At 39.7% G+C, this 24,298-nt stretch overlaps 2 protein-coding genes and 1 pseudogene across 5 annotated transcripts in view; 2 read left to right on the forward strand and 1 right to left on the reverse strand.

Annotated features, from left to right (window-relative positions):
* Positions 1 to 276: 276 nt before the first annotated feature.
* Positions 277 to 22,936, forward strand: TRAPPC6B (trafficking protein particle complex subunit 6B; the record flags this gene model as incomplete). Of its 2 annotated transcripts, XM_080671112.1 has the most annotated exons (6): positions 277 to 717; positions 9,375 to 9,442; positions 10,359 to 10,476; positions 17,138 to 17,221; positions 21,046 to 21,139; positions 21,947 to 22,936. In XM_080671112.1, exons 1-6 carry the CDS (start codon positions 637 to 639, stop codon positions 21,976 to 21,978), a joined length of 477 nt encoding a protein of 158 aa, XP_080527238.1. In that variant the 5' UTR covers positions 277 to 636. The 2 variants fall into 2 exon arrangements, with proteins under 2 accessions (XP_080527238.1, XP_080527237.1); XM_080671111.1 differs by lacking the exon at positions 21,947 to 22,936 and having other exon boundaries at positions 356 to 717; positions 21,046 to 21,189.
* Positions 6,804 to 24,298, reverse strand: part of GEMIN2 (gem nuclear organelle associated protein 2) — a 49,568-nt gene continuing 32,073 nt past the window's right edge. The window contains exons 12-13 of one of the 2 annotated variants that reach the window (XR_013960736.1): positions 8,357 to 8,419; positions 6,804 to 8,283 (exon numbers count right to left, since the gene is read on the reverse strand). The gene's annotated coding sequence lies outside the window, so the exon portion shown is untranslated. The remainder of the gene's footprint in view (positions 8,284 to 8,356; positions 8,420 to 24,298) is intronic. The other variant, XR_013960737.1, reaches the window with a different exon arrangement.
* On the forward strand, positions 12,348 to 12,802 carry LOC308249550 (cyclin-dependent kinases regulatory subunit 2-like; annotated as a pseudogene). Its single transcript has one exon. The product of its transcript is annotated as a cyclin-dependent kinases regulatory subunit 2-like (transcript).

The following is a 24,298-nucleotide window of genomic DNA, read 5'->3' on the forward strand; positions in this document are numbered from 1 at the left end:
CTTTCTACCTAGGCTTAAACTTATATGGATTGGGATAATTTCTCAATATATCTAAAATGTATAGCCTGAAAAATTATGATTTATTCACTGTTTTTACAACTTTTCATATTAAACATAGGGCAGGAAGTGGAAGCTTTTGATGAAGCCTATAGACATTCTTGTGGGTTCATCTAACTCACAGGAAATTAACAGAGGTGGCCGGGGGAGTTTCTTTGATCTTAACACGGTCTCTCCCCAGCGGCACCCCAGCAATATCACATGGACCTCAGCAATATCACAGGGGCACCAGCAGTTCACCCCAGGGGAAGAACTCTCTGATCACTGAGCTGACTGGATGCCCGGGTAGAGGGGACCGGAAGTTGTTTTTCGCCCCCAGCCCAGGGTCCGGACCGGGTCTCTGCGGGTTCGGTTTGGTTCCCGCTGTTGTCAGGTTCTCTCGTCGGGCCGGGAAGCTTGGCAGCCTGGGGTGGGCTCACTCCAGTGCCCGCCTTCGCGAGGCCGTGTAAATTCCTCAGTCTCCTAGCAACGTGGGGCGGGCTGCAGCCCGAGGGAGCGGCGGTGCGGCCCGAATCGCTCAGGCGCGAGCCGGAACCCACGAGCCGGAGCCGAAAACCAGAGCTTAAGTATAAGCAGGAAATGGCGGACGAGGCGTTGTTTTTGCTTCTCCATAACGAGATGGTGTCAGGCGTGTACAAGTCCGCGGAGCAGGGGGAGGTGGTGAGTTTTCCCCTCCGTTCCTTCCTTCAACCCGCGTCCCCGAGCTGGTGCGACCTGCGGGTTTCCTAAGCCCTATAACTGGGAGCTGTCTCCAGTCTTTTGTTTGATTTTCTTTCGCATCTTCTATTTGATACCTTTTTGTCTATTTCCATACCTGTGACCTGCAGGCCGCAGATTTTCTTTCTTTTAGTGTTGTCTCTACCATGCTTTAGGGCAGGGTTAACTGCACAGCCGATTTTGGCACCCCTACTTAATGATTCTGCCATTTCCAACACTTCCGAGCGGTCCCCCGCGCAGACTGTTCCGGCCTGAGAATCCAGCCCCTCCCGCCTTGTCCCAGCTCTCAATACCGACCACTCCCGCAACCCCAAGACAGAAACCTAGTGAGGTTTGAGATCAAAGCAAAGTTTGCAGGCGTTACTATAATTAGGAAACTAATTAATTAATTAAAAAATACTTAATGTCCGTTATGTTAGAGCTGGTTTTCTAGGTGCTGGGGATATAATAATGAAGGAAACAATGGCCCCATCCTTGTAGAGGTTACTTCTAATATGTGGGAGTCCTCATTCACTCATTGATTCATTCAGAAAACTTTTAGTACAGATTGTGGGCCTGACACTGTGCTAGATGAATAAGATAAAATCCCTGCCTCACAGTGGTTGGGGAAAAAGGGGTTCAACGAATAATTAAGGTTTTGGGTGGTAATTAGGTATAGAATTATGGAATTGTAACAGGCTTTATAAATGAGATATTCCAAAGTCATGCTCAAGTCAGAAGCCCTTTCTATAATGCTATTGATAAAGAGGGGTAGAAAGTGGGGGTAGGAAAAGCATCCTAAGCAAAGGGAAAGGCATAGAGATATGAATGAGTTTGAAGTATTTAAATATGCTTATGTATTTCATTGTGACTAGATTGGATAGGGAGAGTTAAATGTGTTGAGAGCTAAAACTAGAAAGACCCTTGTATGATTAAAGAATTTGAACCTTCTTAGTGGAAGATTTAAAAGGTTTTTAAGAAGGGGAATGACATGGCCCATTCGTGTGTTAGAAAGGGGCTGGCTGGAGTGGGAAGATCCTTGTAGTGAGATCATGTATTGCAGGCCCTCAGGCAGGAGATGACAAAAATCTGAATTAAGACAGGGATAGAGAGAAGAGGAGCGAACAAATTTGAAAAATAGGAGGTGGAATCTCTCGGACTTGGTTAGGTATTGAAGTAAGAGTTGAAAATTTAGAGTGAGCAGTCTGGTTGGTTGGAGAGGAATAAAGGAGAAGAAAGAGATGAAGATAATGAATTATTTTGGGGCAGGTTGAAATTTTGATAAGCCTGTAGGATATCCAGGAAGAGGAACTGCCAGATTGTAAACTGCAAGAAGGATAGTGTCTTAGTACATTCCGGCTGCCAAAAAAAAAAAAAAAAAAAAAATTGCCATAGACTGAGTGGCTTAAAACAACAGATTTATTTCTCACAGTTCTGGAGGCTGGGAAGTTCAAGATCAAGGTGCCAGCAGAATCCATGTCTGGTGAAAGCCTGCTCCTGGTTCATAAATGGATGTCTTTTGGCTGTGTCCTCACGTGGTGGAAGGGGGCTAGCTAGCTCTCTGGGAGTTGTTTTATAAGGGCACTAATCTCATTTTTAAGGGCTCACCTCTCAAGGGTCCCACCTCCTAATACCACCAATGTATGAATTTTGGGGGGACACAGACATTCAATCTGTGGCAGATGCCATTAGGGAGATATCATTAGGAAGACTTCAGGAAGAGCAGTGGAAAAGAAGCAAATTCTATTGTTATCAGATCCATCTGTAATAGAGATTTTTTCCAAGTTACAAGTTTTTGACTTTATCATCAACAACCAATAGTTATTAATGTTTACCATTTGTGTTAAGTGCTGAGGAGTAGACATTTGCTGTTTATTTAAAGCTAGTCTTCCCTTTCCCCAAAGAATAATTAGTAGCACACCCCTTTTACTCTTTATCATACTATCCCTGTCCCCCAACCCCTAGCCCTCAACATGCAACCAGTTATCTTCATTTTCTCTCTCTACTTTCTCTCTTCCAGCTCTTGCCTAGGAAAACCATCTTAAAAAAATTCCTCTTTTTTCAAACGTATTACTCCAAAAGAAAAAACAGAGCTGTTGTAATCATGACTGGTAATTTAAGCCAGCGATTTTCAACTGGTGTACCACAAGAATTTTTAAAACATGCATCCTAGCTGGTTTGGCTCAGTGGATAGAGCACCATGGGCCTGCGGACTGAAGGGTCCTGGGTTCAATTCTGGTCAAGGGCGCATGCCCGAGTTGCAGGCTTGATCCCCAGGAAGGAGCGTGCAGGAGGCAGCCGATCATTGATTCTCTCTCATCATTGATGTTTCTTTCTCTCGCTTTTCTTTCCTCTCTGAAATCAATAAAAAAATTAAAAAAAAATAACTTTTCCTGTTGCAATTTGTTTATGGTTGGGGGGGATGTAAAGTGCATATAAACAAAGTAATTTTTTAAAAGTTATGTGGCAATCTTGATTATTAGAATCTATATTGGAATCAGTGTGTAAGAGGGTTCATTGTGTTAGCATCTCTACTTTGAATGTGCTTTACACTTTTTCATAATAAAAAAATGTAAAAGAAAGGCACATAATCCTGTCATCCAGAAATGATTTTTATATATCTTTTTAGACATAAAGTCGTAAATTTTGAAATGAAATAAAGAACCAATGTTCTCACCCTCCAAATCAGTGATTGTCAAACTATATTAAAGAGGAATCAAATCTCTAAAAACTGAATAATTGGGTATTTACCAATTTATGGAGAAGAGTTTTTTTAGAAAAGTTAATGGGTAATATTTTCAAGTTTAATTTTCTTTAAAATTTGGTGCCTACTAGTAAGCACTCACAGATGCTAAAGGGAATGAAGAAGTAGTAAAATCAGAAGGTATTTACTAAGGCTTATTTTAAAAGTTCATGTGATCATAGTTAGTCCTTGAGAATGCCTACATATATAAGTGTATTTCCTGCTGACCAATATGTTCCTGGATGATTCTACAAAGAGTAGATTGTTCTACAAAGACCATTATGAATTATAGGTACTTATTCCACCTAAGCATGTTTGAGAATGAGTGTGGAAAATAACAGAAAAACCAAGGATAATGATATGTACAATAAATGTACTAGGTGTACCAGTTAAGAATGCGGATTTTTTTCAATAGATGGAGTTACACATATGTTGATATATATGTGATTTGATATGTATACTATTTTGTTGCATTGACAGCAAGCTTCAAAACTTCATATGTCAAATTTGCTGAAGGTGTTAACATCATAGATATTTTTATGCTTAAAAATGTCGAATTTCATGCCAAAAAGAAGAGCATTTTCGGGAAGTTTTAATCCATTATTTTGAAGAAAAAGTTATTGTATACTTCAGGAAGCTTATGGTGAACATGCTGCATCTCAAGATACTTGTGAATGCTGGTTTAAATGCTTTAAAAGTGATGATTTCGACGTGAAAGACAAAGAACGTCCAGGTCAACCGAAAAAGTTTGAAGGCCAACAGTTACAAGCATTATTGGATGAAGATGTGTGTCAAACTCAAAAACAACTTAAATGTTGCTCAGCAAACAATTTCCGATCGTTTACAAGCAATGGGAAAGATTTTAAAGGAAGGTAAATGGGTGGCACATCAACTGAACAAAAGACAAATGGAAAACCAAAAAGTCATCAGTAAAATGTTGCTTCAACAGCATGAAAGAAAGTCTTTTTTGCATGGAATTGTGACTGGTGATGAAAAGTAGATTTATTTTGAGAATCCCAAATGCACAAAATTATGGGTTGATGATCCAGGCCAACCGTTAACATCGACTGTAAGGCCAAATCACTTTGGAAAGAAGATAATGCTCTGCGTTTGATGGGATTAGGAAGGTAGCTTCTAAAACCAGGTGAAATCGTTAATACTGATTGCTACCGACAACAAATAATCAATTTGAACCTCACTTTGATCGTGAAACGACCAGAATGTGCCAGAAGACACGGCAAAGTAATTTTGCTTCATGACGACGCACCATCACACACTTCAAAACCAGTTAAAGACACATTAAAAGATCTTGCCTGGGAAGTATTAACCCACCCACTATATTCACCAGACCTTGCTCCTTCAGATTACCACTTTTTCCAATCAATGGCACACGCACTTTCTGAGCAGCACTTCAAAATGCATGAAGAAGTGGAAAATTGGGTCTCTTATTTATGCATTCATTGATTGATATTTGTATGTTCCCTGACTAGAGATCAAGCCCACAACCTTGGTGTATCTGGACAATACTCTAACCAACTGAACTACCCAACCAGGGCTAGCCAGGGATCATTTAAGGAAAGGCATGTAATGTCATGATAAGGAGTTTGGATTTATTTTGAAGAAAGGGGATGGCTTCTGAGAGATCCAATAGAGAAATAACATGATTTGTTTTTTAGAAAGTCTATACAGAGATATGGAAAATAAATCAAAGGAAGAAAAAAGTAGAGACAAGGAGATCAGTTGGAAGGTTCTGACTGAAAACCAGGAGTGAAATGAAAAGGGCTAACTTAAGCAATTAGGATGGAGAGAGAAGATGTATTTTGGAAAAAATGTAGATGATAGGCTCCACAGGGCTGAATTGCAGTGTGTGGAGAGAGGTTGGGAGCAAAGTGGTAAAGAAAATGGAAGTTTTCTGGTTGGAGTAACTAGGGATGGTGGTGCCATTAATGAAGTTAGGGAATTCTGGAGGAAGAGTAGGCTAGTTATGCCTATTTGAGGGGCCTGTGGACCTCTAGATGGCTATGTCCAATAAAGTATATACTAGAAATACAGATTTAGTAGTTATAGCCTCCTAAGTGGAGTACATGGTTACTGAAAGCTCAGCAAATAATGAGGCCCATGGTGTACTTCTTAGTGGAAGACAAACAGGCTTCAGAATATATAAAAAGTCATGCCCTCTTGGAGCTGTATTTAGTAGAGGATGGGGATGGAGGGGCACAGAAAATAAAAATGTACATATAGTGCAATGTATAGATAGTAAAATGTATATATAGTACATGAAATGGTGAAATAAGTTCTTTGGAGACAACTTAAACAGGGAAGTGCGATAGGGCATCAGAATCACTTTTAGAGGGCTTCTTAAAACAGATTACTGATTCTACACCCAGTTTCTGATTCAGTAAATTGGAGGTGGAATTACAGAATTCGTCATCTTCACAGGTTTCTATGTGATGCCGGTGTTACTGGTCTTGAAAAATCACATTTTGAAAATCATTAAGCTAGAGAGTTGCTGAAAGGGAATGAGGTTGCACTTTTAAAGAAATGGTTAAAATGGGCCTCATTTGAGATGATGACATGTAGGAAAAGACTTAAATTGAAGGGTTTGGTTTTTGTGACTATCTGGAAGAAAAGTTGCTTATGCAAGAGCCCTGAGATAAGGGCATGGCTGGTATTTTTTTTTTATATAAATCTTTATTGTTCAGATTATTACAATTGTTTCTCCTTTTTCCCCCCACAGCTCTCCTCCACCCAGTTCCCACCCCACCCTCTGCCCTTACCTCCACCTCACTGTCCTGATCCATAGGTGTATGATTGTTGTCCAGTCTCTTCCCCACCCTCCACACCCCTTTCCCCCTGAGAATTATCAATCCACTCCCATTCTATGCCCCTGATTCTATTATATTCACCAGTTTATTCTGTCCCTCAGATTTTTAATTCACTTGATTTTTAGATTCACTTGTTGATAGATATGTGTTTGTTGTTCATAATTTTTATCTTTACCTTTTTCTTCTTCCTCTTCTTAAAGAATACCTTTCAGCATTTCATATAATACTGGTTTGGCGGTGATGAACTCCTTTAGCTTTTTCTTATCTGTGAAGCTCTTGATCTGCCCTTCAATTCTGAATGATAACTTTGCTGGGTAGAGTAATCTTGGTTGTAGGTTCTTGCTATTCATCACTTTCAATATTTCTTGCCACTCCTGTCTGGCCTGCATAGTTTCTGTTGAGAAATCTGCTGACAGTCATATGGGTTCGCCCTTGTAGGTAACTAACTGTTTTTCTCTTGCTGCTTTTAATATTCTCTCTTTGTCATTGTCTCCCTTGGCATTTTAATTATGATGTGTCTTGGTGTGGTCCTCTTTGGATTCCTTTTGTTTGGGGTTCTGTGCGCTTCCTGGACTTGTAAGTCTATTTCTTTCACCAGGTGGGGGACGTTTTCGGTCATTATTTCTTCAAATAGGTTTTCAGTATCTTGCTCTCTCCCTTCTTCTGGCACCCCCATAATTCTGATATTGGTACGCTTGAAGTTGTCCCAGAGGCTTCTTAGACTATCTTCATATTTTTGGATTCTTTTTTCTTTCCTGGTTGAGTGTTTTTTGCTTCTTTGTATTTCAAATCTTTGACTTGATTCTTTCATTCCTCTAGTCTGCTGTTTGGTCTCTGTATAATATTTTTTATTTCAGTCAGTGTATGTTTAATTTCTAGTTGGTCCTTTATCATATCCTCGAGGGTCTCGTTAAATTTATCGGCCTTTTCTAGGAAATTCTTGAAAAACCTTATAACCGTGGTTTTGAACTCTATATCCAGTAGTTTGTTTTTCTCCATTTCTTTCATTTGTGATCTGTTTCTTTGTCTCCTCATTTTTGCTGCTTCCCTGAGTTGGTAGGGTGGCTTTGTGTGCTAGGTGCCCTATATGGCCCAGTGGGTCGGCCTCCCAGTTACCTGAGGTGGACACTCTTGGTACACCCCTTTGTGCATGTGTGCACAGCCTTGTTGTAGTTAAGTCTTAATTGTTGTTGGTGTCGCTGGGAGGAATTGACCTCCAGGCCAATTGGCTGTGAGGACCCGCTGTGACTATAATAGAAGAACTGCTGCGCTGGAGACACACTTACGGGGCAGGACTTGTTTCAGTGGGGCTTTGGTGCTCACTGAGTCTGCCTCTTGAATGTGTCACTTATGGATGTGAGTAGTTGAAATCTGGTGTCGTTTCACACTGATCACTAGATACACTAGCTTTTGGATCTCCAATGGGGTACATGTCAGCTATTGTCTTTGCTTGGGGTTTGGAGGTGTTGGAGCTGTCTGACCAGAGATGCAGTTTGTTAGGTTGAGCTGCGATAGGGCAGGCCATTTATATGCAAAAGCCTCTGTGTGGAGCTTGGGTGGGTTTGTAGATTGTGCGGGGCGGGATTTCAGGGAGTCACTAAGTTAGGGTGTGGCAAACAGCGATGGCTGCCAGTTTCCAAGTCCCTGCGTCCCACGCAGTAAACAATGATTGCTGGGCGCACCTCTGCAAGAAAGTCACCCTCCCTTTCCAACCCAATGGCAGACAGTCCAGCTTCTCCCCGTAGGAGTTTGGGTCCCCAGCGTCTCCCCAGAAACTGGAGTTCGGAGTAATTGGGAGCTTGTCTCCCTTTGGGTTGAAAAAAGCAGTGCTCCCAGTCGCCCGCCGCCAGCCCAATTCGCGCGCCTCCGTACCTCAGCTTTTCAGCACTTGTGCACGTCTCAATGCTCTTTTCTCTTTCCTTCTAGTTGTAGAACTTCCACTCAGCCAGCTTTCCCATGGTTCTGCGTGACAGATGTTTTGTCTTTTAGTTGTAGTTTTGAAATTGTTGTGCGAGGCAGCAGTTTAGGTGCTTACCTATGCCGTCATCTTGGTTTCTCCTCCTGGCTGGCTTGTTTAAGGACAGCAAGGAGAACAGTGCTGCTGGAACAGAGTGAGTGGAGAAGAGTAGAAGGTTGAGGTTCAAGAGGTACATGGGTCTGGATTATATAGGTATTTGTATGTCATTCAGAGGATTTGGGGAGTCTTCGGCATAGTTATAGTATTTAAAGCCTTAACACAATGAAATTGTCAAAGGAAGAACAAAGCAAATGCATTGTTCCAGGCATAGGATGGGGTCATCAATATAGCCACACTGAGAATTAGAAAGCCTGGATAACTCTTAGAGACATTTTGAAACAAGGAACAATAGAACTTAGTGACCGTACAAAGTGAATGACTGACAGAAAAAAATCAAAGGTGATACCAAGTTTTATTATTTATTTTTTTATTTTTTAAAATATATTTTTATTAATTTCAGAGAGGAAGGGAGAGGAAAAGAGAGATAGGAACATCAGTGATGAGAGAGAATCATTGATTGGCTGCCTCCTGCATGCCCCCCACTGGGGATCAAGCCAGCAACCCGGGCATGTGCCCTTGACCAGAATCGAACCTGGGACCCCTCAGTCTGCAGGCTGACGCTCTATCCACTGAGCCAAACTGGCTGGGGCTATTTTTGTTTTTAGAGAATTTTATAAGAGTTTATTTGAGCCAAAACTGAGGACAGTTCCTGGGAAGCAAGATCTCAAATGCTCCCGATACCAAGTTTTATAACTAATGAGGAGAGAAGAAGAATTGTTGAATGGGGGAAAACAAGTAGGGGAAGAGTAATTATGAAGAAGCTTCAACATTTCTGAAAAGTAATAATAAGCAACAGTTCCCTATTTATCTTGTTGCCTTATGAAAATGATTAGTACTAAGAAAATTCACTTTTTCTTATAATGTTTCAATGAAGGAAGTATAAATGTTTATATTAATCTTTTCTAGCCAACATTTTAAAACAATTTTTAATACCAATATTCTGAAAGTATTCTAAGGTATTATTTTTTTCAAATAGGAAAATGGACGCTGTATTACTAAGCTGGAAAACATGGGGTTTCGAGTGGGACAAGGATTGATAGAAAGGTGAGCAGTCTGGATTTGAAAATTTTCTTCCAGGTAGGTTATGAACAAAGATGATCCATTTCAAAAGATTGCATAAAACTTGAGATACTTTAATTTTAATTCTTCTCTGTTCTTTAATTCACAAATTGAAATTTCCTTTTAGGTCTCATGTTATTTTAACTCAGTTATTCAACTTTTATGTCTTAATATTGAAGAAAATATATATTTTATATATTTGAGCCTTTTTTTTCCTTGAAAACTTTGATGTACTGAAGTATCTATCTAAAATTTTGTTCCATAGGTTTTTAAAAAATATATATATTATTTTTATTGATTTTAGAGAAGGGAGAGGAAGAGAGAGAATCATTGATCAGCTGCCTCTTGCATATCCCCTACTGGGGACTGAGCCTGCAATCCACGCATGTGTCCTTGACTGGAATCGAACCTGGGACCCTTCAGTTCACAGGCCGACGCTCAATCCACTGAGCCACCAGCTAGGGCTCCATAGGTTTTTTTTAACCTAAATATATTTTGTTTAAATGCATAGAGGTGGAAATGCTTTAGAGTCTATGTTTATGTATGCAGTCATCTTCTAATTTATATAACAATTTTTAGTATTCGTTTCTCTCTCTCTGAATAGTTGAACTTTGTTTTATGTAACAATACTGTGATCATCCTCAGCTTTTTTTGATGTGCTAGGATGAATTGTACCTAAAATTGCAACTTACTGTTAGACTCTACTGTTAGATCAATTTTAGCCCCGTATTATATTAAAGAATGTGAATCTATTGAGATGGGATCTACTTTGCTTGATGCTAATCACTTTATGACTGTTAATATTCAGTGCTGTTCTGGCATTTGGAAATTAGTTAACAATTTGTCCCTCCTACTTTCTTTGGAGGAAAAATACTGTATTACTTCTAGTTGATCTTTTTAGGTTTACAAAAGATACCGCGAGGTTCAAGGATGAGTTAGATATTATGAAGTTCATTTGTAAAGATTTCTGGACTACAGTATTCAAGAAACAAATCGACAATCTCAGGACAAATCATCAGGTATTTTGATACTTTAAAGCCTATTTTTTAAGTCATTTAACTTAATATAAATGATCTATTTTAGTGATTTACTTATTTAAAACTTAAAATAATTTCTATTCAACTTTGGAATGTTTCTCTTATATGTTATTAATAAGTTATATTCTCTAATAGGATAAAGTGAATAAAGACAAAGGGACAACAATCAGTTATGATAGCTGTTTCTTTCCCCCAATTAAAATAAGATATTTTAAGTTTTAAAAAGTAGCAATGTCAGAATGATAAAGTTTTAGGATTTAGTTTCTTAGTTATTATTACTTAGGTAATAAGAAACAGAACCACAAATATATCACATTTATGTCTTTAGAGTAATTTTTGAAGTCCAATTTATAGAGCATATTTAGCTCTTAAATTAGTCTTGTATTGTTTAGTTGCTGTCATAGTTTCTATTAAAATATTTTAATATAAAAATAAGTAGACTAGAGAAATCAAGATGGCGGCATAGGTAAACACCTAAACTGCTGCCTCGCACAACAATTTCAAAACTACAACTAAAAGACAAAACAGACATCATCCAGAACCACAGGAAGGCTGGCTGGGTGGAAATTCTACAACTAGAAGGAAAGAGAAAAGCACACTGAGACTCACAGGAGCTGTGGAAGTGCAGAGGTACTGAGGCACGGGTGCGGAAAGGGCTGGCAACTGACTCCGTGGCTGGCTTTCTCAAGCGGGAAGGAGACAAAAGCTCCCAACTGCTCTGAACTCCAGTTCCGGGCAAGACTCTGGGGACCCAGACTCATTCGGGGAGAAACTGGACCAGCTGTGGGCAAACTATGGCCCGTGGGCCGGATCCGGCCCATTCGGCTGTTCTATCCAGCTCGCGGAGCCGAAAGAGCGGAGGGTTCTCTTGCTCTCCCCTCCGCTCCTTTACTTTGAATTTATATTAGTTCATACAAACACTCCATCCATGCTTTTGTTCTGGCCCTCCGGTCCAGTTTAAGAATCCATTGTGGCCCTCGAGTCAAAAAGTTTGCCCACCCCTGAACTGGACTGTCTGGCAGTGGGTGAAACTCGAGGGCGGCTTTCTCTCAGAGGTGCTTGCAGCGATTACCACAGGACACTGAGACCCGGGGGCCTCTTAGGGCGGGGCTGACGGGAAGCCATTGCTGTTTGTTCTGCCCGGAGACTCCGCCCCATCCAAGCTGAGCACAGAGGCTTTTGCAAGTCTTGTCTCATAAGGGTGTCTCCAGCACAGAAGTTCTCCCAGTGTAGACACAGCTAATCCTCACAGCCAATTGGCCGAGAGGTCAATTCCTCCCAGTGATACCAACAGCAATCAAGGGTTAATTACAACAAGACTGTGCAAACAGCCCACAAAGGGGTGCAACAAGAGCGTCCACCTCAGGTGACTGGGGAGGGTGAGTTACTGGGCCCTATAGGACACCTACCACTCTATCAACTCAGGGAAGCAGCCAAAATGTGGAGACAAAGAAACAGGTCACAAATGAAAGAAATGGAGGAAAGCAAACGACTGGATATAGAGTTCAAAATCACGGTGATAAGGTTTTTCAAGAATTTTCTAGAAAAGGCTGATTAATTTACCGAGACCCTCGAGGATATGAAAAAGAAACAACTAGAAATTAAGCATATACTGACTGAAATAAAAAAATAATATACAGAGATCCAACAGCAGAATAGAGCAGTGGTCGGCAAACTGAGGTTCGCGAGCCACATGCGGCTCTTTGGCCCCTTGAGTGTGGCTCTTCCACAAAATACCACAGCCTGGGTGAGTCTATTTTGAAGAAGTGGCATTAGAAGAAGTTTAAGTTTAAAAAATTTGGCTCTCAATCAGCGGCAGGCTGTCGGATTCAAACCGAGATCGTTCCGCTTGTTGTCGGTTGGTTCAGTCGAATCGTTTCCTCGGCCGGACGCGGACGGTTGGTTCGCTGCGCCCGCTCCTCCCGCCCCGTGGCCGACCTCCGCACCGCTCCTCTGCTGGCAGGATGGCCCACAAGCAGATCTACTACTCAGACAAATACTTCGACGAGCACTACGAGTACCGGCATGTCATGTTACCCAGAGAACTTTCCAAACGTACCCAAAACCCATCTGATGTCAGAAGAGGAGTGGAGGAGACTTGGTGTCCAACAGAGTCTTGGCTGGGTTCATTACATGATTCATGAGCCGGAACCACATGTTCTTCTCTTTCGACGACCTCTTCCAAAAGATCAACAAAAATGAAGATATCTGGGGATCGTCAATTAAATCTTATTCAAATTTAATGTATATGTGTATATAAGTAGTATTCAGTGAATACTTGAAAAATGTACAAATCATTCATCCATACCTGTGCATGAGCTGTATTCTTCACAGCAACAGAGCTCAGTTAAATGCAACTACAAGTAGGTTACTGTAAGGTGTTTAAGATAAAATTTCTTCTAGTTTTTCTCTTAAATATAAGTGCCTGTTTGACTTTACCTGTTACTTTTGTTTAATAAAGTTTGTATGTTGCATTTATCACTGAAAAAAAAATAAATAAAAAAATAAAAATAAAAAATTTGGCTCTCAAAAGAAATTTCAATCGTTGTACTGTTGATATTTGGCTCTGTTGACTAATGAGTTTGCCGACCACTGGACTAGAGGATCCCAAGAATCAAGTCAAAGATTTGAAATACAAAGAAGCAAAAAACACCCAACCGGAAAAGCAAAAAGAAAAAAGAATCCAAAAATATGAAGATAGTGTAAGGAGCCTCTGGGACAACCTCAAGCATACCAACATCAGAATTATGGGGGTGCCAGAAGAAGAGAGAGAGCAAGATACTGAAAACCTCTTTGAAGAAATAATGACAGAAAACTTCCCCCACCTGGTGAAAGAAATAGACTTACAAGTTCAGGAAGCGCACAGAACCCCAAACAAAAGGAATCCAAAGAGGACCACACCAAGACACATCATAATTAAAATGCCAAGAGCAAAAGACAAAGAGAGAATATTAAAAGCAGTAAAAGAAAAACAGTTAATTACCTACAAGGGAGCACCCATATGACTGTCAGCTGATTTCTCAACAGAAACTATGCAGGCCAGAAGGGAGTGGCAAGAAATATTCAAAGTGATGAATAGCAAGAACCTACAACCAAGATTACTCTACCCAGCAAAGCTATCATTCAGAATTGAAGGTCAGATAAAGAGCTTCACAGACAAGAAAAAGCTAAACAAGTTCATCACTGCCAAACCAGTATTATATGAAATGCTGAAAGGTATTCTTTAAGAAGAGGAAGAAGAAGAAAATGGTAAAGATAAAAATTATGAACAACAAATACATATCTATCAACAAGTGAACTAAAAATCAAGTGAATAAAAAATCTGATGAACAGAATAAACTGGTTAGTAGAATAAGGGGCATAGAAAGGGAGTGGACTGACCATTTTCAGGGGAAACGGGGTGTGGGGGTTGCGGGAAGAGACTGAACAAAAATCATACACCTATGGATGAGGACAGTGTGGGGGGGCGGAGTAAGGGCAGAGGGTGGGGTGGGAACCGAGTGGAGGGGAGCTATGGGGGAAAAAGAGGAACATATGTAATAATCTGAACAATAAAGATTTATTTTAAAAAATCTATACATGGAAAATGTGCATTTAAAATCCACTTAAAGAAGTATTTAGGGTGAATTTGGCCCTTTAAGTATAAAAAAGGAAAAGAATGTATCTGGTAACCATCTATAGAATTTTTAAAATGTAGATGCTAATTTTTATTATTTTTTTATTTTTTTTTGAATAAATCTTTATTGTTCAGATTATTACATATGTTCCTCTTTTTTTCCCCCATAGCTCCCCTCCACCAGGTTCCCACCCCACCCCATGCCCTGACCCTCCTCATTGTCCTCATCCATACGTGTAAGATTTTTGTCCAATCTCTTCCCGCACCCTCCACATCCCCTTCCCCCTGAGAATTGTCAGTCCACTCCCTTTCTATGCACCTGATTCTATTATATTCACCAGTTTATTCTGTTTTTCAGATTTTTTATTCACTTGATTTTTAGATTCACTTGTTGATACTTTGTTGTTCATAATTTTGATCTTTACCTTTTTCTTCCTCTTTTAGAGAGTACTCTTCAGCATTTCATATAATACTGGTTTGGTGGTGATGAACTCCTTTAGTTTGTTCTTATCTGTGAAGCTCTTTATCTGATCTTCTATTCTGAATGATAGCTTTGCTGGGTAGAGTAATCTTGGTTGTAGGTTCTTGCTATTCATCACTTTGAATATTTCTTGTCGCTCCCTTCTGGCCTGCATAGTTTCTGTTGAGAAGTCACCTGACAGTCATATGGGTACTCCCTTGTAGGTAACTGTTTTTCTCTTGCTGCTTTTATTATTCTCTCTTTGTCTTTTGCTCTTGGCATTTCAATTACGATGTGTCTTAGTGTGCTCCTCTTTAGATTCCTCTTGTTTTGGCTTCTCCACACTTCCTAGACTTATAAGTCTATTTCTTTCACCAGGTAGGGGAAGTTTTCTGTCATTATTTCTTCAAATATGTTTCAATATCTCCTCTTCTGGCACCCCTATAATTCAGATGTTGGTACACTTGAAGTTGTCCCAGAGGCTCCTTACACTATCTTCATATTTTTTTATTCTTTTTTCTTTTTTCTTTTCTGGTTCGGTGTTTTTTGCTTCTTTGTATTTCAAATCTTTGACTTGATTCTTGGGATCCTCTAGTCTGCTGTTGGATCTCTGTATATTATTCTTTATTTCAGTCAGTGTATGCTTAATTTCTGATTGGTCCTTTTTCATATCCTTGAGGGTCTCACTAAATTTCTTGGAGGTTTCTAGAAGATTCTTGAGTAACCTTATAACCGTGGTTTTGAACTCTATATCCAGTATTTTGCTTTCATCTATTTCTTTCATTTGTGACTTGTTTTTTTGTCTGCATTTTGGCTGCTTCCCTGTGTTTGTTTCTATGTACTGGTAGCTGCTAAGTCTCCTTGAGTTGATAGAGTGACCTTGTGTGGTTCGTGTCCAATAGGGCCCAGTGACTCAGCCTCCCCAGTCACCTGAGGTGGACACTCTTGTTGCACCCCTTTGTGGGCTGTTTGCACAGTCTTCTTGTAGTTAAGCCTTGATTGCTGTTGGTATCACTGGGAGGAATTGACCTCCAGGCCAATTGGCTGTGATGACCAGCTGTGACTACACTGGAAGATGGTTGCGCAGGAGACACCCTTGTGGGGCAGGACTTGCTTCAGTGGGGCTTTGGTGCTCACTGAGTCTGCCCCTTGAGTGTGTCTCTTGTGGATGTGAAGAGTTGTAATCCGGTATGGTCTCACTCTGACCACTGGGTACACTGGCTCTTGGATCTTCTAGGAGGTGCAATGTCAGCCACTGTCTGGGGCCGCCCAGCAGGAGCTACAGAGAGATCTGCAGATTCCTCTTCTTTGTATGGGGTTTGGAAGTTCCCAGATGAGGCCCAGCGGTGAAGCAAGGCCCCTGCTGCTGCTGCCAGGTAGTGGGCCTTCTTTTGGAAGCTCTGGGGCTCTCTGACCCAGCTGCAGTTTGTTTTAGGTGAAAGAACAGGCCATTCATATGCAAAAGTCGATGCGCACAGCTTGGGTGTGGTTGTAAATTGGGTGGGGTGGGGTCTCTGGGAATCACCAGGGCGGAGCAAATAGCAATGGCTGCCCTGAACCAGATAAGTCCCTGGTTCTCTGTGTCCGGCGCCCCAGTGCAGGAACAAGGATCACTGGGAGCACCTCTAAGAGTAAGCCGCCCTCACATTCCTGTCCCGATGCCAGACAGTCCAGTTTCTCCCCGTATGTGCCTGGGTCCCCCAGAGTCTCACCCAGAACTGGAGTTCAGAGCAAGTGAGAGCTTGTATCACCCTCCCGGTTTAAAGAGCAGCACATAGGGTGCCAGCACTTTCCCGCTTCCACACCTCTTACCAGTCTCAATGAGCTTTCTTCACCTCTCTAGTTGTGGAACTTCCTCTCACCCAGCTTTCCCAAGGTTCTGGGTGGTAGTTGTCCTGCAGTTTAGTTGTGGTTTTGATGTGGTTGTGAGAGGCAGCAAGTACTGGTGATTACCTATGCCGCCATCTTGGTTTCCCCCAGACTTTATTTTTTCATATAACAGTATCAACCTGACTTTAGAAGTACTTGAAATACTAATGGGAAGAAGTGACTGATGATTGGTTTCATAGTTATGAGTTAATAATATATAACTGCTGATTTCACCTGGATAAGTATTGGTGATTCTTTTGCAGACTGTAAGTTAAGGATAGAGACTATGTCTTATGCAACTTTGTATCTTCAGTATCTAAAAGCATTCAGTAAATATAGAGTTATATAATACTGAACAACTCTTGAGCTTGAACATTGCAGAACTCCTTCACTTAAAGAGAATTTGAGGCTCTGGGTGGGTAGTTCAGTTCGTTAGAGTGTCATCCCTATACACCAAGGTTGCAGGTTTGATCCCCAATCAGGGCACATAAAAAAATCAACCAGTGAGTGCATAAATAAGTAGAATAACAAATTGATGTTTTTTTCTGTCTCTCAAATCAATCAGTAAATAAAAAAAAAGTTGGCCAATAGAAAGGAGTTTTAATAACGTAGAAAGCTCTTATTGTTTTGAAGAAAAGGTAATTTTTAAGGACTGCAGACTACATTGACTTTGGATGTATTTTCTGTTTTTGGAACAGGGCATCTATGTACTTCAGGACAACAAATTCCGTCTGCTTACTCAGATGTCTGCAGGAAAACAGTACTTAGAACATGCATCTAAGGTATTTAATGGAATAAAAAAAAAATTGAGGGTTTTTTTTTTTACTATGAAAAGAGTAGAACCATAGGGAAAAAAGTACAGTTCCAAATACAACAGACTTTTGAGTTTAAAATAGGTTTTACCATATTTCTTTTTTGTTTAAACACTTTTCTATGAAATAGGAGTCAGATGTTCATCATATTAAAATAACTGAAATTGTAGCTAAGTAGGCTTATGATGACCAATTAAAGAAACACTTTAACTAAATGCCAGTGAAATGTGGATTAATGTTAAATTTTTGAATATAGCATAGATATGTCAGAAAAGGTACTCAAGCTTATAAAACTCTTATTAGCTATGCAAAATTATTGACCTCAGAGTTTATATTTACAATCTCCTTTAGTAGGTTAAAAAAATTGTTTTAAACATAGTTAACAATGTTTCTAAGAATACATGCTTTGTGATAAGCATATGTTTCCGGATTTTGTGTAGTTTTTGTTTTTCAATCTCATGTAGGAATCAATAAATAAGTAGACATATGTATTAAAGAAAGATGACAAGTTTTAATGTAAGGGTTCCTTTGAAGTGATTAAAATATCTGCGGCCATCTCAGTTGCTATTTTTTTAAATTTAATAAATCTTTATTGTTCAGATTATAATTGTTCCTCTTTTTTCCCCCCATAGCTCCCCTCCACCAGGTTCCCACCCCACCCTCTGCCCTTACCTCTCCCCCACTGTCCTCATCCATAGGTGTACGCTTTTTGTCCAGTCTCTTCCTGCACCTCCCATACCCCTTTCCCCCCCGAGAATTGTCAGTCCATTCCCTTTCTATGCCCCTGATTCTCTTATATTCACCAGTTTATTCTGTTCATCAGATTTTTAATTCACTTGATTTTTAGATTCACTTGATAGACTTGTATTAGTTGTTCATAATTTTTATCTTTACCTTTTTCTTCTTCTTCCTCTTCTTAAAGAATACCTTTCAGCATTTCATATAATACTGGTTTGGCGGTGATGAACTCCTTTAGCTTTTTCTTATCTGTGAAGCTCTTGATCTGCCCTTTAATTCTGAATGATAGCTTTGCTGGGTAGAGTAATCTTGGTTGTAGATTCTTGCTATTCATCACTTTGAATATTTCTTGCCACTCCCTTCTGGCCTGCATAGTTTCTGTTGAGAAATCAGCTGACAGTCATATGGGTGCTCCCTTGTAGGTAATTAACTGTTTTTCTCTCGCTGCTTTTAATATTCTCTTTTTGTCTTTTGCTCTTGGCATTTTAATTATGATGTGTCTTGGTGTGGTCCTCTTTGGATTCCTTTTGTTTGGGGTTCTGTGCGCTTCCTGGACTTGTAAGTCTATTTCTTTCACCAGGTGGGGGAAGTTTTCTGTCATTATTTCTTCAAATAGGTTTTCAGTATCTTGCTCTCTCTCTTCTTCTGGCACCCCCATAATTCTGATGTTGGTATGCTTGAGGTTGTCCCAGAGGCTCCTTATACTATCTTCATATTTTTGGATTCTTTTTTCTTTTTTCTTTTCCGGCTGAGTGTTTTTTGCTTCTTTGTATTTCAAATCTTTGACTTGATTCTTGCGGTCCTCTAGTCTGCTGTTAGGTCTCTGTATAATATTTTTTATTTCAGTCAGTGTATGTTTAATTTCTAGTTGGTCCTTTTTCATATCCTTGAGGGTCTCGCTAAATTTATCGGCCTTTTCTAGGAAATTCTTGAAAAACCTTATAACCGTGGTTTTGAACTCTATATCCAGTAGTTTGTTTTCCTCCATTTCTTTCATTTGTGATCTGTTTCTTTGTCTCCACATTTTCACTGCTTCCCTGAGTTGATAGAGTAGCTTTGTGTGGTTGGTGTCCTCTAGGGCACAGTGGCTCAGCCTCCCCAGTTACCTGAGGTGGACACTCGGTGCACCCCTTTGTGGACTGTGTGCTCAGCCTTGTTGTAGTTAAGTCTTGATTGTTGTTGGTATCACTGGGAGGAATTGACCTCCAGGCCAATTAGCTGTGAGGATCAGCTGTTTCTACACTGGGAACACTTCTGTGCTGGAGATATCCTTATGAGACAAGACTTGCAAAATTGCAAAAGCCTCTGTGCTCAGCTTGGGTGGGGTGGAGTTTCAGGGTGGAGCTGACAGCCTTGGTTTCCCATCAGCCCTGCCCTATGAGGCCTCTGGGTCTCAGTGTCCCTTGGTATTCGCTGCAAGCACCTCTGAGAGAGTGCCACCCTCGAGTTTCGCCTGCTGCCAGACAGTCCAGTTTCTCCCCGAATGAGTGGGGGTTCCCAGAAACTTGCCCGGAACTGGAGTTCAACACAGTTGGTAGCTTCTGTCTCCATCCTTCTTTAGAAAGCCAGCCACGCACTCAGCCTCCTGTGCATTCAGCAGTCAGTCCTCTCTGTGCGCTCGCGCCTCCAGACCTCTGCCTTCCGCAGCTCCCAAGTCTCAGTTTGCTTTCTCTTTTCCTGACAGTTCAGATTCCCCCCGAATGAGTCTGGTTTCCCAGCGTCTCGCCCAGGACTGGAGTTCAGTGCAGTCGGGAGTTTCTTTCTCCCTCCCGCTTTAGAAAGCCAGCCGCGCACTCAGCCGCCCGTCCTGTCCTCATGCGAGCCTCCGTACCTCAGCCTTTTGTAGCTCCTCTGAGTCTCAATGTGCTTTCCTCTTTCCTTCTAGTTGTAGAATTTCCACTCATCCAGCTTTCCTGTGGTTCTGGATGGTGTCCGTTTTGTCTTTTAGTTGTAATTTGGATATTGTTGTGCGAGGCAGCAGTTTAGGTGTTTACCTATGCCTCCATCTTGGTTTCTCTCCTCAGTTGCTATTTATCTGTAAAAAATTGTCCTAAATCATCTAACACAAAGGCAATATAGGTATAGAGAAAAGAACATGGTCTTGGGACCAACAAAATCTAGATTTGGGAGCGAATCTAATCTAGATTTAAGCTAAGCTCCACAACTTACAAGTTTGTGACATTGGGTAATTTACATAACCCCTATGGACCTTAGTTCCTCATTAATAAAACTGGTTATAATTTCTATATTATAAACAGTCTCTTAAGCTTTCTTCCAGTTCATAATTTCATGACTCTAGTTCTAAATGCTTATCAGTACCCATTTATGTATATTGTAAAATAATAGTCTACATTATTTATATATACATAGTATTGTTGAATATTATATAATACAGAAATGTAGATAATCAAAGATTCCTTAGATTATTAATTTTATAGTTCCCATTTTTGTCCTGGCTTTCTCTGCTGTAGGTCAGTCCCTTTCCTTGTTTCTATATGACAGGATTTCTCAATTTCAGCACTAATGGTATTTTGAACTGGATAAGTTTTTTGTTGTGAACAAATCACAATTTTTGGTTGTGTAAAGCATAAACCAATTCTGATTGAATGGAATAATATCAGCTCACAGAACTGATGGGAAGGCTAAGAAAACAGGCAAGAATCCTGGGAAGTTAGAGCAGCCAGAAAGATAGCCCCTAATCATTCCACTGGGAGGATCTGTTTAGAATTCTTCAGAACTGACATTAGACACAGCCACCCTTGTGGCCTCTAGAACTAATTCTAACCTGTTTCCAGCTTGAGTTCATCACTCACTCTAGGTTCAGAGTCCTGGACTGGAGCACACAATTGGCACAACTTGTCATGTGTCATACTTTAGTTGCAAGGAGCTGGGAAATCTTCTAACAATCCAAATTTTCAGTAATTTCCAAGTTTTTCCACAACCCTTTTTTAAAAACAGGAATTACTTAATAATAGTAAGACTTAAATGTCATACTTATCTATAGACTTTTCTGTCTTAGTAAATCCTTAATATGTCCTTCACATTTTTCCTTTTAGTATTTAGCATTTACATGTGGCTTAATCAGAGGTGGCTTGTCAAACTTGGGGATTAAAAGTATTGTAACAGCTGAGGTGTCTTCAATGCCTGCCTGTAAGTTGAATTCACATTTTTTACAAATGTTTTTAGTTACTATTTTTTAGGTCTGGTGTTTTTTTGTTTTTGTTAATTTAGAGGAAATTTAAAATGCTAAAACCATTTATTTTACTTTGACCAATTTTAACATTTAATGTAGTAATATGTAGCATACTTACATGTATATTCAGTGATTTTTGAATTCAGAACGGACATTGATTTAAGAAAATATGCTAAAGAAATCCAAATTTACCAGACAACTTAAGGAATGATTCTTAACTTTTTAAGAAAAAAAAAAATGTTTTTATTGATTTGAGAGAGAAAGAGGAGAGGGAGAAACATCGATTGCCTCCTGCCCGCCCCCTACTGATGATCAAGCTGCCACCCAGTGTGTGCCTTGACTGGGAATGGAACTGGGAACCTCTTGTTCCCTGGGAAGAGGACGCTCAACCAACTGAGCCACACAGGCCAGGGTGATTCTTAACTTTTAAAGGAAAATTTTTTGTTGTATTCTTTCAGATAGCAAATTTCCCTATAGCATTGAAAAACACTTTTAAAGTTGTCTAGACTATATTTATTACGTAAAACTAGATAAAGCCAACTCGTCTTTTATCACTAAACTCATTTGGAAAGATCTTTTCACCCAGATATACCAAGAATAAAATTGACTTGAGCTTCAATGTGTTTCCTTTAACAAAAAATGTGAAGTTTGTCATAACAAGTTTTTATTATTAAAACTACTTTCTAAATAGAGCAGAAAACTGACTTTAGACTTGTTTTCCTTGTTCCTAAAATCAAAATGATTTTTCATGTTTTCTTTTTTAGGTAAATTTCAGGTGATGATACAGAAGTCATAGAACATACTGAAATGCAATGCTTCAACAGTGTAAAGAGTTAAATTATTCATGTATAAAGTACTTCAAGTAGCAATGATTTAATTAAAATTGTTGGACATTTGTGTTGATATAAGCTATTTGTTAACTTATATAATGAAAGATGTACTCTTAAGCAGGACTAAGGTTGTATTTTATCAGTTTAACATAGGTCAAGTTAAAGCAGATAAAGAGACATTCTACCATAACATACTTTTTTGAAACTATTCAGAATGAAAAAAATCCTAATTTCAAATAAATAAACACCAAGATGTAGGATCCTTATTTTAACATTTCTACTTGCTTAGGGAATGTATGTTTAACCCCAGATGGAAAAGCAAAATTCAGGGTTTGATAAATTAGCATAAAAAAGAGCCAGAATGATTTGTGTAAGAATGAACAAATTTTGATTGCTTTATGAATTTTAGTTATTAAAAAAAGCAAACAGCACATTAAATAAGACTTTATTTTATTGCTTATAATTTATTTCTATTAAGGATTTTTATGCCTGTATAAATATTTCATTATATACTAGAGGCCCATATAAGGATTTCATTATATACTAGAGACCGGATGCACGAAAATTCGAGTAAGAGTAGGTCTTCCTTCTCCCGGCTGCCGGCACCGGCTTCCTTCCAGCACCCGGGACCCAGGCTGCTTACCTAATCTGGCTACCGGCAGGTACCCAGGACCTGGACTGCTTCCTTCTGTCCACCCGCAGGCATCCGGGACTGGGGCTGGCTTCCCTCTGGCCCTGGCTTTGTCAAGGATGTCCAGAATGACATCCAGTCTAATTAGCATATTACCCTTTTATTATTATAGTGTAGGTGTGTGTGAGATATGTCATATCAGGCTGCCTAAATTTACTCAAAAACTTAATTTTACTTTAATAGAATTCAGTCCTGGAGAGATCCATTAATGTAATAAAAGTGAAATATAGATTAATTTAAATGTGAATTCACTGACTCCAGGGCCAAAGAATATTAGGTATTTTAGGTAGAAATTTTTATATTTATTCCTGTGAGTTTCAACTTTCAATTTTTCTCCCCCTGCATAGAAGTGGCCGAGGGCCAAGGTGGCAGCAGCAGCCCGGGAAGGAGGTCCAATCTAATTAGCATATTATGCTTTTATTATTGTAAGTTTTTTAAGGCAGACCACTCCAGATTGGTATGTGGCAGTTTTTTTTTTTTTTTTTTTTTTTTATTGATTTTTAGAGAGAGAAACATCTATTTGCTATTCCACTTATTTATGCACTCATTGGTTGATTCTTATATGTGCCCTGCCCCGGGATCGAACCCACAATCATGGCATTTCAGGACAACACTCTAACCAAATGAGTTACCCAACCAAGGTCTTCTTTATCTTTATTCCCTTATTTACTCAGAGTGTGGTGAGGGTCTGCTTCCTAGTTCACAGAGGGGTATCTTTCAACTGTGTCCTCACTTCATGTGAAGGGGACTAGCTTATTACTCTCTGGGGTCTCTTTTATAAGGACACTGATTCCATTCAAGAGGGCTTTGCCCTCATGGTCTAATAATCACTTCCGAAAGGCCCTGTCTTATACTGTTACCTTGGTGGTTAGGATTTGAACATGTGTATTTTTGGGGACACAAATATTCACTCCATAGTAGAGCCCAACATGTCATGAGTAAGGGAAAGCAGAAACCGACAGCCAGGTTTACCTGGTGAATTGTTCCCAAATCTGACTAAGTTACTGCTGTAGGATGGGAGTTCAACTCAGGCATCAGACTGGGATTAGCACAAATGTTGGGGTCATAAAAGTTAATTAAGACACTAAATAGAACCTACAACTTTTTCAAAGTATTCTTTGAAGAATGAGTACTATAATCAAACTAGTGGCCCCGTGCATGAATTCATGCACATTGAAAGGAAATTAATTAGAAGAAATATTTTAATATATTTGCCCTTAATAAGTGTCAACCAAATTCATGATTGACAATGACAGATTGAAACACGTGTGCAATTGGCGCCAGCAAGAGCTTTTTATGTGTTGTGTATGCGCGAGTCAACTTAGCCTTTTATAGATACAGAACAAACCTGCTTAGACCTGCTTTCTGATTTAGCTAAACTTTTTCCAGCCCAGTGAAGCACCCCAACTTCTCTTTCAAGTAATTGACAGCAACACAGGGGTAAATATCAATATGAAGCAGATTATTATTGTAGATCACGCAGGGAGAACAAAGATTTAACTGTAGCAGTGTTTGACTATATTCTGTGCAGTAAGAAAACCTGAAGTCATTTTCAAGGTCCACCATTTCTTCTTTTCAATCAGGTCAAGTTTCTA

Source organism: Plecotus auritus, assembly GCF_963455305.1.
Source record: "Plecotus auritus genome assembly, chromosome: 1".
In the NCBI taxonomy this organism is placed as follows: domain Eukaryota; kingdom Metazoa; phylum Chordata; class Mammalia; order Chiroptera; family Vespertilionidae; genus Plecotus; species Plecotus auritus.